The sequence below is a fragment of the Lampris incognitus genome, chromosome 1 (genome assembly GCF_029633865.1).
Source record: "Lampris incognitus isolate fLamInc1 chromosome 1, fLamInc1.hap2, whole genome shotgun sequence".
Taxonomy (NCBI): Eukaryota; Metazoa; Chordata; class Actinopteri; order Lampriformes; family Lampridae; genus Lampris; species Lampris incognitus.
In genome coordinates, this window is record NC_079211.1 from 19,410,672 (window position 1) to 19,427,421 (window position 16,750).

General features: G+C 45.0%; 1 protein-coding gene across 1 annotated transcript in view; it reads right to left on the minus strand.

The window, feature by feature from the left end:
- Nucleotides 1-15,809, minus strand: part of ctnna1 (catenin (cadherin-associated protein), alpha 1) — a 170,377-nt gene extending 154,568 nt beyond the window's left edge. The window contains exons 1-3 of the mRNA XM_056296807.1: nucleotides 15,522-15,809; nucleotides 13,236-13,352; nucleotides 12,352-12,547 (exon numbers count right to left, since the gene is read on the minus strand). Of these exons, the coding sequence (XP_056152782.1) occupies nucleotides 12,352-12,547; nucleotides 13,236-13,340 (301 nt within the window). The 5' untranslated portion in view covers nucleotides 13,341-13,352; nucleotides 15,522-15,809. The remainder of the gene's footprint in view (nucleotides 1-12,351; nucleotides 12,548-13,235; nucleotides 13,353-15,521) is intronic.
- Nucleotides 15,810-16,750: the final 941 nt, after the last annotated feature.

The following is a 16,750-nucleotide window of genomic DNA, read 5'->3' on the forward strand; positions in this document are numbered from 1 at the left end:
GACGAGGAAACTGAGGGAGAGAGACAGTCTGAAACATTTACCCTGCACGGCCAAGGTCAGTCCTGTGTGTAAAACACAAATTTACATACACTCCACCCTAATGTCTGTGGCCGTTTCCATTGGCACTCAAAAACACACATACAGCCCTAAAAAAAGAGGTCAAACCCATAACAAAGACTCAGTGTCTGGTTTGTCCAGCACCACGCTTTGTCCTATATCAGACCGGTCTACACAGTTGACTGGGCAGACAAATTGGGTTTGTAGCCTTACAATTCGGACTAGACAGTGGACTATACAGGGTGCAGGAAGGGAAACACTGCCAGATTTTAAAATATGTCAATTCTATGCACTACGACAGTTCTGTCTGGCTTTTGGAGATGGTAATAGAAATTCTCTAATTCAATGACAAGAGAATAGGTCTAGTTTGTCCTGCCTACTAATCTATGTTGTCGCACTTAAGTACTGCTCCATGAGATTGAATAAACAGATAATTACCTGAACAGGATGAATTTTCTGTTAGAAGAGCACATTTAAATAGTTTGCAAATAACTAATATCAACATAAGCCATTACAAGTCAAATCCAAATATGAACCAGCCTTTAAAAAGAAAAGATATCAGTCCGAGTTAGAAATAGCCTTCTTGTTAAGTCTTCAATTTCAAGGGAAAATGGACAAGAGGGTGTCAAAGGAAATCATCTATGCAACACTTGGGCTTTATAAAATGCCTAGCATTTATCTTGCAAAATGCCATTTCCAAAGCAATATTTGACAACTTCTGTCATGTTTCTCCAACCACAATTTTTAAACCTAATTTCTGCCCATCTTTCTAAGATTAGGTTTAAGTGCCTGCTACCGAATCACTGAATGCCACTAGCAAAAAATTTTTTAATAAGACTGACTGCAAAGTGTCTGACAATAAAGTACAAACACAATCAGTGTCTGAAATTTTTTTTTTGTCCACCAGCCGTTGTGGTGGGTAGATGAAAACTTCTACCTGCCATTCAGAATTTTTAACTGCCACTTCTGAAAATCACATACAGAAAAACAGAATTACATACAAAGACCCTTATAATAACCTTTTAATTTCTAAATGGATGACAATCCTGATCTCAAACATATCAGTTATGCTTCCATCCACATCAGATGTGGCTACTAAAATATCATCTGATTTTATGTTACCTAATAATCATGAGAATGATTTGACAACTAATGGCAAGTGACAAAAATCAATTTAAAATGCACCATGGCAATATTTAAGAAATGAATGAGCTTTATTCAGTTCATGAGCGTTCTTCGGTCATTACTTTTTCTTGGTACAATGCAATTGGGCAATATTTTGTTATATTTTGCAATGAAAAAGGCAAGCTTGTCTGTTTCTGAAGGATTCTGTGACTGTTTCGTGTTTGCAGTACTCGCAGACTTGTTTCCCCCTCAAAGGATTTGCCATAAAATCACTAGTAGTACGTTAGCTTTCTTTCAAGAGCTAAACATTATCATGCTGTGCTCACACAGGCCCCTATTCTTAAGACAGTAAATTCCCTTCATCTCTTCCATTTCAATTCCCTTTATCTCTTCCATTTGAGGTCACAGTCTTTCTACGTACTCTTTATTTAATGTCCACTGTTTTTAAATCAAATGCTTTTTTTAGAATCATCTGTGGCTGACCCCAAATATCTGAATATTTGAATAGGCTACTCATTCAGCAGGCTGGTATTTGGACATAATTTCAGTTGTTGGTTGTATTTTTCTCCTTTTCAGCAAAGCCACATCAGGGTTTTTTTTAATATACAGCCTCTTTTCGGATTATCCTGTAGCATGGCCCATTTTCCTTGTTTTTATAGACCAAAAAGTCGGGAAAGTGGATGACATGTACGCACATGTGCCGAAACTTCCCTCCCTGCCAGGATTCAACTCCCCTTCATGCAAATATGTATCAAGAATTTCCACCGCTGTGTAGGGTGCAACATTTTTGTTTTCTTCATTTCAGTTCTCTTTCATCAAAATATATAGTTTTGAGAGGGACTTGGCACAGTCACATGATGACTTCATGATGAATAGTCTATGTGTCCCCAAATTTTAATATGGTGACACATCCTAATCGCTACTGTACACCCCTTAAATTACTTGACTATGATGGCCAAAAAAAAAAAAAAAAAAAAAAACTAAATGAGAAGGGGGCTAAGATTTTGACAAGGTGGTTATTATGGCTGCCGAAATTATCCCTCAAATATAGGCTTTTGTTTCCAAATGGCTCCTGCGTTTTTGTTTAATAAAATGTTTTAAAGGTATGCAATAAAGCACTTTCTTGTTTGCAATGGTGATGGACAGGTTGACGGACGAGATCATGCAGGAGTCTCCATGGAATATGATGTTTGCGGATGACATTGTGATCTGTAGCAAGAGTAGGGTGCAGGTTGAGGAGAGCCTGGGGAGGTATGCACTGGTAAGAAGAGGAATGAAACTCAGTAGGAGCAAGACGGAATACCTATGCGTGAATGAGAAGGAGGACAGTGGAAAGGTGAGGATGCAAGGAGTTGAGGTGACAAAGGCACATGAGTTTAAATACTTGGGGTCAAGTATCCAACCTAACAGAAGTGCAGAAGCGAGTTGAAGAAGAGAGTGCAGGCAGGGTGGAGTGGATGGAGAAGTGTGTCAGGAGTGATTTGCGACAGAAGAGTACCAGCGAGAGTTAAAGGGAAGGTTTACAAGATGGTTGCGAGACCAGCTATGTTATATGGTTTGGAGACAGTGGCACTGATGAAAAGACAGGAGGCGGATCTGGAGGTGGCAGAGTTGAAGATGTTAGATTTTCACTGGGAGTGATGGAGGAGGTCAGGATTAGGAACGAGTATATAGACAAGTTTTCGCGGCACTTCCGGTCAATTTCCGCATTCGGGCCACCCTATGCTTTTCTTTTCCGGTGTAATGAGTAGCTACCTAGTTACCACAGTTCAGGGAAAGGGTTTTCTTTGGTTGGCTTTTTGGCAATGAAGTGATGGGAACAAACAAAGACGTTTTTCAGTGGTTTCTTCAAATTCAAAGCCTTCAACCACATCCGTGATTCAAAATCTGCTGTTGGTTTTCCATGGAAGGAAAACAATGGAATGCAGGGACATTGCCGTTTTGTGGCAGGTCGATGGGCAACACACTCTCTATCCAACCACTCATTCAGGCGTTTCCATGTATTAGTACAGCCACGCACCGCACAACGTGTCCCTGAACCATTTTTTGATTTTCTAATGTCCATTTTTAACGTTTAATGTTGTTGAAGATATCACAGATCTAGGCTTGCATGTTTACATCTGGCTACGGATGTTTACACCAGAAGAACAATGCACCCACCCCAGCGCCCTAGGTAAGGACGGGAAAACTCATCTATTAGAGGGACAGCTCAGGTTGGACGGTTTGGAGACAAAGCAAGAGAGGCAAACTTGAGATGGTTTGGACATGTGTGGAGGAGAGATCCTGGGTATATTGGGAGAAGGATGCTGAATATGGAGCTGCCAGGGAAGAAGAAAAGATGAAGGCTAAAGAGGAGGTTTATGGATGTGGTGAGAGAGGACTTGCAGGTTGCTGGTGTGACAGAGGAAGATGCAGAAGACAGGAAGAGATGGAAACGGATGATCCACTGTGGTGACCCCGAACGGGAACTTGCCATAGTAGTAGTTTAAAGATATGCAATGTCAGCCCCCCCCCCCAATTCACCATTAAAATATCACAAGCAAACATAAAACGTGACTATATTCATAATCTTGGGCCTTAATTTGTTTTTATTTTTTTGCCAGTTAATTCAGAATGAATATTTTGATATTTTTTTCAGAAAATGCGCCAAATATCTGAAGCTTGAAAAAAGGTATTTAAGTTAGCCCTAAAATCAACGCATCTTTTATAGATTAAACTCATCATCCAGGTGTTTATACAACCCGCAGTTACTCAGCGAAAACCTAAGGATAGAGTACATCACTATGTCCAACAAACGGGAATACATCAACAAGGGAACAAATTACTTTTTCAGAGTTAATTTGTCAAACTGCTAGGTTTCACATTTACCTCACAAGATCATGTGAATCCATCTTGCCAGGCTTCAAGTTATGCACTTGTTGCCATACAGTTATTCGGACCAATCAGCGTCCTGTGAGGAACTACTGGCAGCTACGGGCATGGTTTAGGTGAGACAACAACAGAACAACAATGGTCGCTACTAAAGAAGCTTGCGTAGATGCTGCTACAGCATCAGTTATCAGAACTTGGCAGGTGACTTGACAACTTTAACTACCACAATGAACAATTTACCTGCATTTGGTGGGTGTTCATTTCAGACCGTGCACACAATACACACAGCAACACCAAAGTCACACCATTTAGATCTCAGAGATTCTGACCACCTGGTCCCTTGACTGAGAATAAAAGAAGTTTGTTCAAATGATAGACAACACACAGTTACATTTCACGTACTCCAAAATGGCTGAGAGGGTTATTGCATTGTGACATCATCCACAATAGCTCGCTGGAAAAAAGAAAAACGATGGAGGTGCATTCCCCGTGCCAATCCCGGACAATATGACCCCCTGTGGTCGTATGTCCTCCCACCGACCCCGTATTGGCACGCCCACCGGAAGCGCTATTCCTCTTTCCATCTCCAACTAAATGAGATCGGTCGATGGCTGTTTCTCTCTCGCTGGGACTAAGAGGAAAACTGCAAATACGCAAGTAATCTAGTGATATACTGGTATATTAGATACTAACTTATAGTTATCTTACCTTTTATCGCCAAGATGTTCGTTAATCCGGTCGATGTGGCCGGATTCTACGCTTGGTGCGGGTGTGTTAAACCGGCGACGCTCCGATGGGACCCCCATCCGGACTGTGTCTCCCATATCCCGCATGTTCACTACACAGGCTACTTGAGGGATGTAGACCGTAATGAGATCGACTGCAATTTCTGTAAAACCATCAGAGGATCGGGGCGCCAAAGGTGGGCTGCCCTGTACCGTCAAAGATGGGGACTTGCAGATCCCTTCGCACCTGCTAACGAGGCGGCTAGCATGGTGCTACCTAGCTATAGCCATGGGGCGGAGGCTAGCAACATCCCTCCGATGCTTCCTAGCTACAGTCACGGGACGGCGGCTAGCATTAGCATCCCTCCGGAGCCAGAGGCTATCCCACCATCCGGGATAGTTAGAGAGGACTGGATCAATGAGATCCTATCTCTCCCTGATGAATCCGTGGCATGTTATTCGGCGGGTGCGGAACCCGAGGATTCACTGCCTGAGGAAGTAGACGATCAGGGCGTGGAAGACGACCAGCCAAGTTCGTCTCAACCAAACAAAGATGGCGACGCCATGCAACGTGGGTCCGAAACATTCCTCGCCAGTTTCCGCGATCTGTTCGCGCGAGCGGTCAAGTCTGCCGACATCGTTACCGAGCCGGGCAATCCTCAAGATCCGGTGGTAGCCGATTTTCCACGAATGGCAGAGAGGGTCAGGGACTCCACTCTACCACCTTATCCTCACATCGAACGAGCTTTTAAGCGGGCGGAGGCGGATCCGCTACTTAAATCGTCCTCAAAGTTCAGTCAGAAGGGGGTTGACGTCTTAGCAGTCGAGGTTAGGAACCTCAACTACGAAGACTGGAAAATTCCGCAACCAGAGAGGGACGTTTTATCGTTCAACCCTAACACCAAGGTGGGGTCTCGCGATACTCCCAAACACCCTTCGCAGTGGGGCCAACAGGTGGATCGTTACGCGTGTGATGCATGGCACGCCAGTACACGCGCAGCTGGACTCGTCTCAACGGCTGGGATGATAACGGCGTACATGCGCAAGCTCTGCAGCCTATCAAACGTCGAGCAAAGCAAAGCCGCCATCGCTACAGCAGGTATCGACGGGGCCGAGTTCGGTGACGTAGTGGCCAGCGAAGCAGGTTGTGAGTACATCTTGGAAATGGAACACATAGCTGACTCCCTGGGATCGCTGCTGTATTCCATCGCTCTAGAGTGCGGTTCTAGCGCAGCTGCCTCCACCCTTTCGCGCAGACGACTCTGGCTAGAGACAGCCGGGGTAAAAGAGGAATTCTGCAAGGAGTGGATGGCCCACTCCTGCGCAGGGAACCAGGGCCTGTTTGGAACGACCCCGGACATTATCAGCAAATACAAGGCCGCCCAGGCCGAGCGCGAAACCTTGCACAAGGAGCTTCTCCCGATGATGAAGAACCCGCCTACCCCTAAGCCCGCGGTGGGCACAGGGCAGGGGGACAAGCCTGCGCGCAAGCAGAAATGGAGAGAGACTTATCCAAAAAGCGGTGGTAAAGTGGGGCGCGGGCGTGGACAGGGCTCACGTCCAAACTCCCAGTCTTCCACAGATCCAGCGGCCAAGGCGGCCAAGCCGGACAGCACAGACACTTCCAAGAAGGGAGCTGCCAAGTGACGTGTTTCGGCAGGATGTTACGACCCACACCAACAGACTGATTCCAGAGCCGTCTCCGGCGATATAGACGCTTGTTCAGGGGACACAGCGTGTGCAGGGCTAAACACTGCGCCTTTTATTTTGGTTTCTGATGCACAGTCTACTTGTTCTATTCCAAAGGTTGTGAATGTGAATACAAGTTTTTATGTTGGTGATGATGGTGATTGCGTTTTAAAAGGTTTGAAACGCAAGTCTGATTGTCTGTCTGAATCTTTAGGTAAAGATGATGATAACAATGTAATAACATCCCTGCTGGAAATATTGGATAATAATGACATGAGCGCAAATGAGCCCCTGGGAGGGGACTATGATGCGACAATGTTTAGTCTCTCTGATGGGTCAAATGGTAATTTGGAAAGGTTCAAAACGCCAATTCCCCCATCTGGGTCTCCTTTACAAGGACGAAGCCCCCCCATGGATGCAGGGCATGGCGGGCGGGGCTTCCCCAGACCCTTTACGCGCAACTTACGCGCGCTACCTGAACAGCAAGGTACAGGAGGCAACGAGACCTCAGTCACGCATGTTACACAGGTGGAAGGAATTGGTCCCGTCGGCTTCTGTTTTGGATCAGATAGCCCACGGACACCAAATCCTTTTCGAGAACGGTATTGTACCCCCGTACTTGGGAATAGTGCATACGGAACCGGGGTCGGTGGCCGAAGCACAAATCCTAGACAACGAACTCACAGAGTTACTCTCGAAAGGGGCAATCACGGTGGTTCCTCCCCTAGAAAGAGAAGACGGGTTTTACATGGGGGGGGGCATGCGCCCAATCCTAGATTTGAAACCCTTCAACAAGTATGTAGAGAAGGTCAGTTTCAAAATGCTACGCACACCGGTTCAGCTGTCAATGGTGACACAGTCCGATTGGCTAACTTCGGTCGACCTAAAAGATGCTTTCTATCATTGTCCGATTGCGGAAAGACACAGAAAGTATCTTCGGTTCTGTTACCAGGGTCAGTGTTACCAGTACACATGCCTCCCGTTCGGATATCGCCTCTCTCCTCTGACATTCACAAGGTGTGTGAAAGCAGCGCTCGGAGTGTTGATGCGCAAAGGTATGCGCTTGGCATGGTTCCTAGACGACCTGTTGGTGTTGGCCCGGTCGCCGGAACAAGCAATACTCCATACTCAGGAGTTGATGGAATTCATGGAGTACATGGGTTTCACTATCAACATAAAGAAGAGCGCGCCATGGCCTTCGTGCCAGGCAACGTATCTGGGTCGGAGTTTGGATACGGTATCCATGCGCGCAACCCTTACGCAAGAGAGATGGCATTCCACCAGGACCACGTTAGCACATTTCGTCCCGGGGACATATGTCACTTATCGGATGATCAGGAGGCTGCTGGGCCTTCTGGCATCGGCTCACCAAGTTGTTCCTTTAGGTCTGTTGTTCATGAGGAGACTGCAATTGTGGTTCGCAGTTCACTTCTTGAAATACGGCAACGAACGCCGGTACAACAACCATCTTATCCTGGTCCCGCGCGTGGTAGCGCAGGACCTAGACCACTGGAACAGAGCCTGCGTGGACATGTCTGGGGTCCCTATGGGCCCCAGGGGACCCGAGGTAACGATTTATACGGATGCGTCCCTCTCGGGTTGGGGGGCCATCCTTGGCTACAAAACAGCACGAGGAGTGTGGCCGTCTGGGGAGAAGGTCCACATCAACGCGCGCGAGACAGAGACGATTTGGCTGGCTATCCAGCATTTCGCTCAGGATCTCGTAGGCCGTCACATACTGATAATGACAGACAGCATGACGGCCAAGGCCTACATCAACCGCCAAGGCGGTATGAAGTCCAAGCGTTGCAGAGAGTTGGCCATGCAAATTTGGATTTGGGTCAACAGCAACGCGCAATCAATCAGGGCGCTTCATGTTCCTGGGAAGGACAACGAAGCAGCGGACATCCTCTCGAGAGGCGGCCCGCATGCAGACAATTGGAGCCTCAACCCAGCCATAGTGGCTATGATCTGGGAGAGGTTCGGGGTAGCTCAAGTGGATCTGTTCGCATCGAAACTCAATTACAAGTGCCCTCGTTGGTACTCGATGCTCCCGTCCGACCTAGCGCCGTTGGGGGTCAACGCGCTTGGACTAGATCCATGGCCCGAGGAGATGCTTTACGCATTCCCCCCGCGCAGGTGCCTCCTAGACCTGGTGGTCAAGTTCGAGCGCACAGGGGGTCGGTTAGTTCTCGTGGCCCCGTACGAACCGAGCACCCCGTGGTTTCCGCGAATAGTGCCCTGGATAGTAGGCGAGCGGTTCGACGTCCCGGAGTGGGCGGACGCGCTCACGCAAGCAGGAGGGCTGCTACGGGAGGGCCCCTGGATAGGAGGCTCCCGATTAGCGGCGTGGATGCTTACAAAGCCAGGCTCTTAGCTATGGGACTTAGTGCGCAAGTGATTCGTGTCATCTTAGCGGGGCGTAAAGACTCCACGTATTCCAGGTACCAGGGGTACTGGAATCGATTTGACCAATTTTGCGCTGAACGCGACATGGACCCTTTGTCAGTAGGGATTGGCCCTATACTGACTTTTGTGGAGGTCTGTAGGAGTGATAGACTATGGTCTTTCTCCTCGGTCAAAGTCTGTGTATCGGCTCTCACGTTCTTCCGGGGGAAGATCGAGGGTAGCACGATTTTCACGCACCCGCTCATGACGCAGTACCTGTTGGGTGCTAAGAAGCTCTCAGCTAAGGAGCTTACGAGAGCTGAAACTTGGGATGCTTCCCTTGTTCTGCGCGCACTAGAGAAAGATCCCTTTGAACTCATGTCTACGGCAGACATGCGTTATGTCTCGGCTAAGCTGGCTGTGCTCTTGGCACTTACCACCGCAGCGAGGGGTTGTGAGCTCACTGCACTCACCATCAAGGGGATGGTGTTTTCTGGTGATCTGATGGTCACGCTCTTTACAGACCCCAGCTTCGTGCCCAAAACTGTGTCTGTCCTGACGAGTAGGGCCCCGGTGGTGATACACGCGTTTCATCCGTCACCGGTGACTAGGGATGAGAAACGCTTGCACCTCTCGTGTCCTGTACGGGCTTTACGCATTTACATGCGGCGCACAGCAGATATTCGTAGGTCTGACAGGCTGCTGTTGACCTACAGAGTGAGCAAACCAGGTTATGCCCTTTCCACCCAGAGGCTAGCACACTGGCTGGTGGATGGTATTACGGAGGCGTATACCAAAGCGGGTAAAACAGCTCCTAAGCTGAAGGCGCATTCTACCCGAGGGACTGCTACGTCGATAGCTGTGTTGTCAGGTATCGACTGGGAGGTCATCCGCCAGGCGGCGGTTTGGAGTGGTGAGACCACTTTCTTACGGCATTATTACCGGCACGTTAAGGTGCGGCCGGTTGCCGACGCTGTTCTGGAGCAGGCCTCTTAGGATGCTCTCATCAGAACGCATACCCCTTCCCACCAGGGGTTTGAAGGGTTCATTGGACGGCTAGGGAACGGAGGCACGAATCCTGTCGTTGTTCAATGCAATAACCCTCTCAGCCATTTTGGAGTACGTGAAATGTAACTTTGGGTTCGCGAAGCGAACCCTAGTTATATGAACAACGACAAAATGGCTGAGAATAGAGCCGTTCTCCTCCTACCCGGGCCACAGGTGTGGTGCTCATTTAGTTGGAGATGGTTCGACTTACAAAGAGGAATAGCGCTTCCGGTGGGCGTGCCAATACGGGGTCGGTGGGAGGACATATGACCACAGGGGGTCATATTGTCCGGGATTGGCACGGGGAATGCACCTCCATCGTTTTTCTTTTTTCCAGCGAGCTATTGTGGATGATGTCACAATGCAATAACCCTCTCAGCCATTTTGTCGTTGTTCATATAACTAGGGTTCGCTTCGCGAACCCAAAGATCTCGAATGCAGTCCTCACCTTGGGCGCTTATTACCTCCCGACGAGGGTGATCAATAGGGCCATTTTCGGGGGGGGGGGCAGATAATGATCAGTGCTACTTTAATAAACTCCCATCCATCTAACACTCACCTGTGGCCCACCAAGTACATGATGAAATTACTAAAATGTACATCACACAAAATGCCACGCAAACATCAAGACAACAAAGGAAATCAGGCAGGGGAGGGTCTAGTACAGAGGAAGGAGGAACAAGGTCAAGTTGTGGTGAAGAAAACAAAGTCATTAACATGTTGAGAAGGGTCTACTGATGCTTAAATTAAATAAATGATAAACTTAAAAAAAAAAAATCTGATAACAGCCAAGAATGAAATGTTTACAAGGGACATAAGTCTAATAAAAACCAAATCCTTCTGGAGAAAATCTCATATGCAACTAGCCTTTAACATGCATGGAATACACAGTGCTCTCTAAATGATTATGTCTGACTATGTCTGACTTTTTTCCGCCCATTATAACAGCTGGTAAGCCACAGCTGGGTGGAAAATGCCTTCTGATTCCATGGGAGGGTTTAGCCCTACTCAAAGGGCACATTATCAGTCTAGGCACGCTCTGCTGAGCAGCATGGCATAACTGACAGCCAAGCCTAGGCACCGGCTAACAGTGGCCAAATTCCTGCCTGCTGACAGCATACTAAAACTACTGTAACATTCTTGGGCATTGAGCACAGAGCCTGCCATCACATGACATTTCATCCACCTTCGAACTACATCAACTCAGCACTTGCACAAGGGGCATTTAACGGCCTAGTCATCTGGGAGGGAAGACACAGATAGTGACATGGCTCACAGCCACCCTTGAGTCATGGATCCCAAAACTCACAGGTCTATAACTGTGTCTAATAACAACCTGATATCAGTGGATGCCAAAAACAAATGTGACTTGGAAGTAGAGGAAAGTGGGGGTGTTAGATGGGGAAACCTGCTGTCACCAAGAAAAATTATGATTTCATTGGACTGCGATTTGATGCCAGATTCCTGACATGAGTTGTGGGTCGCATTAAATTAAAAATGAAATGCAACAGGCGCTGGTTAAGATTCACTACTAGGCAGGTGAATATAGCCTTTTAGATACATTTTGGATCATCAACATCTACCCTTCTTTCCTCTCCCATCTTTTCATGCAGGTGTAATGGTTACTATTGCCATCCTATGGGAGCAGCAAAATAATTAAAAGAAAAAACTGATAAAGCAAAAATTTTGCATAAAAAAACAACAACTATGAATTCACCATTAAATTACTTGCCTGGAAATTCTTTCATCTTACTTTAAGCTAGCGCTACACTGAGCAACCCAACCCGTGACATTTTACAGTGAATGCAAGAGAAGCCCCCGCAAAATTAATCAAAGTGCTACTTTTGCAAATTCACCTGCAGGGTTCCCAACTAAAGGATGAAGTTGGAAGACACCTTCACATTATTTAAATGAAGGTTCCCTGACAGAATGTTTCATTCAACATAAAAAGTGTTGGTGAAAAAAGTAAAAGGAAAAAAAAGTAAAAGGAAGAAGAAAAAAAAACATCAAAATGAGGTGTATAACCACTTCAGTATCTGCCCCATCAATTAATCTGCCTCTTCGCATTTTCCATCACTACAGAGGGGTAACAGCATAAAACAACAGGACTAAAAGAATAGGATTGGTGACGCAGAGAGCCACATGCCTCTGAGCAACCTTACACTGAGCTATGAGAGAAAACAAGAGGAGCAAGGCAAGATTGGTTACTGATTGCAAAGGAGATGGTTAGTGTAACGCATCCAGTGAATAGATTGATTTTCTATGAACCGTAAAAAAGTAGAGCAAAATTAAATCTACTGTGCCCATTCCATATTATGTAAAAGGTCTCTCACCAGGGAAGACAGTTAGCACATAATTTATAGTTTTCCTTAACTGGCATCAAATTGAAGCAATCCTCACACATGGGCCCAAAACCACACATTGCTCTTAATATGCATTTTCCATATACCTTGCTTACGGACATCATCCACAGCAGCAGTCAGCTCATCTTTGAGGAACTGGCTTTCTTTCGCTATTTTCTCTCCTTTATCCAGAAAATTCTGGGTAGCAGTCTCTACCGAGGCAGCCAAAACATGAGCCTTCTTAGAGCGTCCCTTCTTCTTGTTAGATGGACCTTTGTTGCTTGTGTTCACCAGAGTGGTAACCTGTAGCAGGAAACAAGTGCAATAACCTCTTGAAAATTATCAGTGCTAACTTTGAACATGTATATCAATAACCAAAAAAATGACCCAGTGCTACATATTCAATTTGGTAGTCTTTTGGATATCCTTATGAGTCTGTGAGTTTTCCTGCCCTTGGGGGCACATCAACCATCCTTAGCTCCTGATAACTAACCAAAACAAATTATCACAGAAGTCAGTGTTGAAACACTTGACAAAATCATGATGGCTGTTGTATTGTAAGAAATTAGTACACCGTTTTCTGCATGCTCTCTTATTCTAAAATTTCTCCCAGTCTTTGTGAATACAACCTATGGAATAGCCTTTTCCTATGAAGCCCAACAATGAAATGAAGACCAGTTTCTTAAGAGTAAAATACAGTACAAGCATAGGAATTTGATTAAATCACATGGTCTTTTGCTGTTATTAAAATATGATGTGACATGTTCACCCCCCAAAAAAGCCCTTGTTAAACAGAGGACATCTTTTCAAAATTGAGGCGTTCACACAAGAATTGACTGTATACAATAGTGACACAGTAAAAAGTTTTAAATGTGCAGCTGGTGTTTGAGGGGAAAAATGTCATTCATTGCTGAAAAACAACTGCCTGGTGCTAGTGTTTAACCAATACTATCCCTATGTTTAAAATAAGAAATGTGGTTATGCAAGCTACCTGTGTGACCAGGGGTTCCAACAGCCTCTCTACTGCCAGAGTACGGATCTCCAGGCTCTTGGGGTCCCACTTAAAGTTGATGTTGGCAGTGTTGATGCTTGTCATGTTTCACAGATTCTGGAGGTGATGAAAAAGCAGTTTGTTAATAAGGCCAATAGAAAACCGATACCCTAGGGTCTGTCAAGCCCATTCTTCAGCATAAGAGCTCACAAGCTAGACTGCAACAAACTAGAGTTTACAGGTCTTAATAAAACACTGATTCTGCAAATCACAAAACAGAATTGTGGCTGTGCATCACAAAGGGTGGGCTTCCGCCACACCAAGGCCAAAAACTGACTTTTAAAAAGCAGAACTAGACAAGAACCCAAAATGTGTACACCAACCTGAAGTTTCTCTTAAAATGTGCTATAGTTGCTGAAGCTTAGTGGAAGCCATGTAGACAAAATATTTGGATTCTTGTTTGAGAAAGAGCTGCCTTCATCATTTTTTGAATGGCTGCCATAAGTAGAGCACAGTAGCACTACAGCCCGTTTTCGATTTTCCTTTTCAGGCAGTGACTGCAGCTACATTGATTAGCTATCATGCATCAAGGGGCAGGGATAATCAGCAAGCCCTCAGGGTTGAGCAGCTTCAGCTGAGAAGACGGCCAGCTGGACTGTGTGAACAATACTGTAGCTAGCTGCTAGCCTATCTTGTCAAGTAAAAAGAAATCCTGGCGCCATACAAACACAGGATTAAAATTTGAATGGTGGCTGGCAAATGTTAAAGCTAAATGTTTCTTGCTAAGAGAGTTCAGCTCACAGTTGTGTCCAACTAAAACAAAATATATATATTTTATCATCATGGGTGGCTGTGCTTTTTGAAGGCCTCTTACTAAATGAATAAAATGCTGATATTGGAAACATGAAACCACCAGCCAGTGCAAATGGGGGTGTAGTAAAACCATGGCTCATTTTATTACAGAAAATTAGATCAGGATACTTTGATGGTATTCACTACACCTATGGCTGCTCATGAAGCACTGCAATGTTTTGCTTTTCCCAAGTACTCCTGATAGGAGTAAACGTTGAACTACAGCAAACATCAACAAGACGGGGCTTTTTAGTGGGAAATGGTGCAATTCTGATGCATTAACCACAGTCATTTTTATCGGCCTAAATGGTTGTTAATCGATCACAGCGGCAGATTTAGAAAACCTACATATTCAATTATCATCTGAAGTGCTAACGCATACCATTAGAAAACTGGCAGCAGATGTGACAAGTCATGAAACACTTGGAGCAGGTGGAAATGAGTGCGTGGATAAGGACATGTGTACGACCGCCTGGGCCAAACACTTACCCATCTACTAAGCTCAAGTGGATATAATACCACACCAATATCCCATCTAACTCACGTAAACATAACAGGCAAGCAACATAAATTAGTCATGTTGGCTGTGAGCTGCGATGAAGTTCAGGACTGTTGTTTAGACAAGCATCACTTGCGAGCTTGCTTGTTTTCTCAGTGTACTAACGGACCAAAATATTCACGAATGGCTTCCCAAAACACAATCACACTATTAAGGTCTCTATTAAAGGCTCCATCAATCCATTTGTAATCACAATCTCTATGGGATCGTAATTCATGCTGCACTGGTAGCCTTACTTGACTGCAGGACAAGAAGCCATTGTTTAGGTAGTTTTGTCTTTGTACGCCACCTCTGGTTTCTGATAAATGTCTCTGTTGACTTGAGGACAATTTCTCTTTTTTTATGTGATATTATGAACTCAATGATTATTCTGCTTGGTCATATGCGGGTATTCAGTTTGGCTGTAAAAGGTGGAATGTTTGCGTGGAGACCTGTGAGCGGCAGCCTGGGCCAAACACCTGAGCAATTCAACTGCTAACTTGACGCGAATGTAAACCCTATTAGTAGCCAATCTCACTTATCGAACGATAAACACGAGATGAAAGCACGACGAGGCAAGTTATGTGGTCTGCGAACAACGATTAAGCTGACGGTTCTCTTGTGGTGTAGACCAACTTCACTTGCAAAAGGCCGATAAGACTTTTACCAACGTTATCCAAGCTAATGTTAGTATCCCAGTTTAGCTTACCGTGGCTAATTTTAGCACACACACAGCTTCGGGCTAACGCTAGCACTAGCCAAAGTAACAAAGTTAATTAGTTTTGATTTTATGACAGAAAAGGTTGCAGATTTTATTTTGGAAACACTGCCGATATTTTGGACATAACAGAGCTGGCGCATAAACGTAACAAGTTTAAAACACGCCACAAACTTACCAAAACAATCCACCCGAAAACTTGGGTCGAAAAAGTTCAAAATGGTGGAATGGGAATGACAAGAGAACTCCTTTTCGCCACAAAGTTTTCTTCCCTTTTTGTACTCTCTTCACTTAAAAAAGAAAGAGGCGGTTATTACTCAGCTAACTCCCCACAAGATTAAATGGGGGAATTTTTAATGATACGAAAGAAGACGGTTCCCCAGTCAAATTAATCCACAACTCGCGAAAGAAAGTTTCGGTTCAGGCTGTATCGATGTCCCAGGCTGTTGCTCCAACAATGAACAAGAGGGAGGGGGGTTGAGTCGACGGCTGGTTTCCTGGAGTTGGGCAGGGCGGTTCACGACAACACTGCTAGTTAGGTGTTTAGGGCGTGGTACTCTCGGGGAACCACAACGTTATGCCTTTATAAGGGCTACTTCTTTCTTTCTTTTTCTTTTCCTTTTCCTTTGTCTTTCTTTCGTTGAAAAGTAAAACAACTCCGCATATCATTGCAAAAACGACTGTTGTTCATCAGCATAATCACAAAAACGGTAATAACAGAGCATCAAACCTGGACTGAATGAATGAATGAATGAATGTAACTGAAAATAATCAATAAAAATGTAAATAATTCCTAATTGACCAAAAGAGCTTTACTTGTAGATTGGGTTTGTCTTTGGCTGTCAGTAACTCTTAATGTGCTTTACTTACATACATACATACATACGACATAACAATGGCCATTTTGGAAAGGACTACCTGCACAAATGATTGGCAATGTGTTGTTTCCGATGTCGAGGAATGAGACATTTTTTAGCAATAAGTCCAGACTCCACAACTGTTTATTCAACTTACAACCTACCTTAACTCCCAATTTACTGTTTATTTCTCCTTCTCTCATTCCCTGCGATCTTTCACTGACTGACTCTCTTTCTCTCACTTTCATGTCTCTTCTCTTACACACAATTTCTGACCCTGTATCTCAAAAAATGTTTTTGTGCCTCATTTCTTTTTATTCTGCTTGCAAAGTGCTCGGTGAGAAATTATGGCTGCTCAAAAATATCACAAGGACACCCAGAATTGTTAATGGGATTCAAATTTTGAAGTAAAGAACATTTTCTGTCCTCAATTTGAGTAACTTGTCATAAAGGTTATGGCCAATATTTATTTTTTGAATTTAGCAGTAAAGGTAATGTTTCATATTCTGCAATGGTAATTTTCCTTGATGGTTTGTTGTGGCTGTGGAAG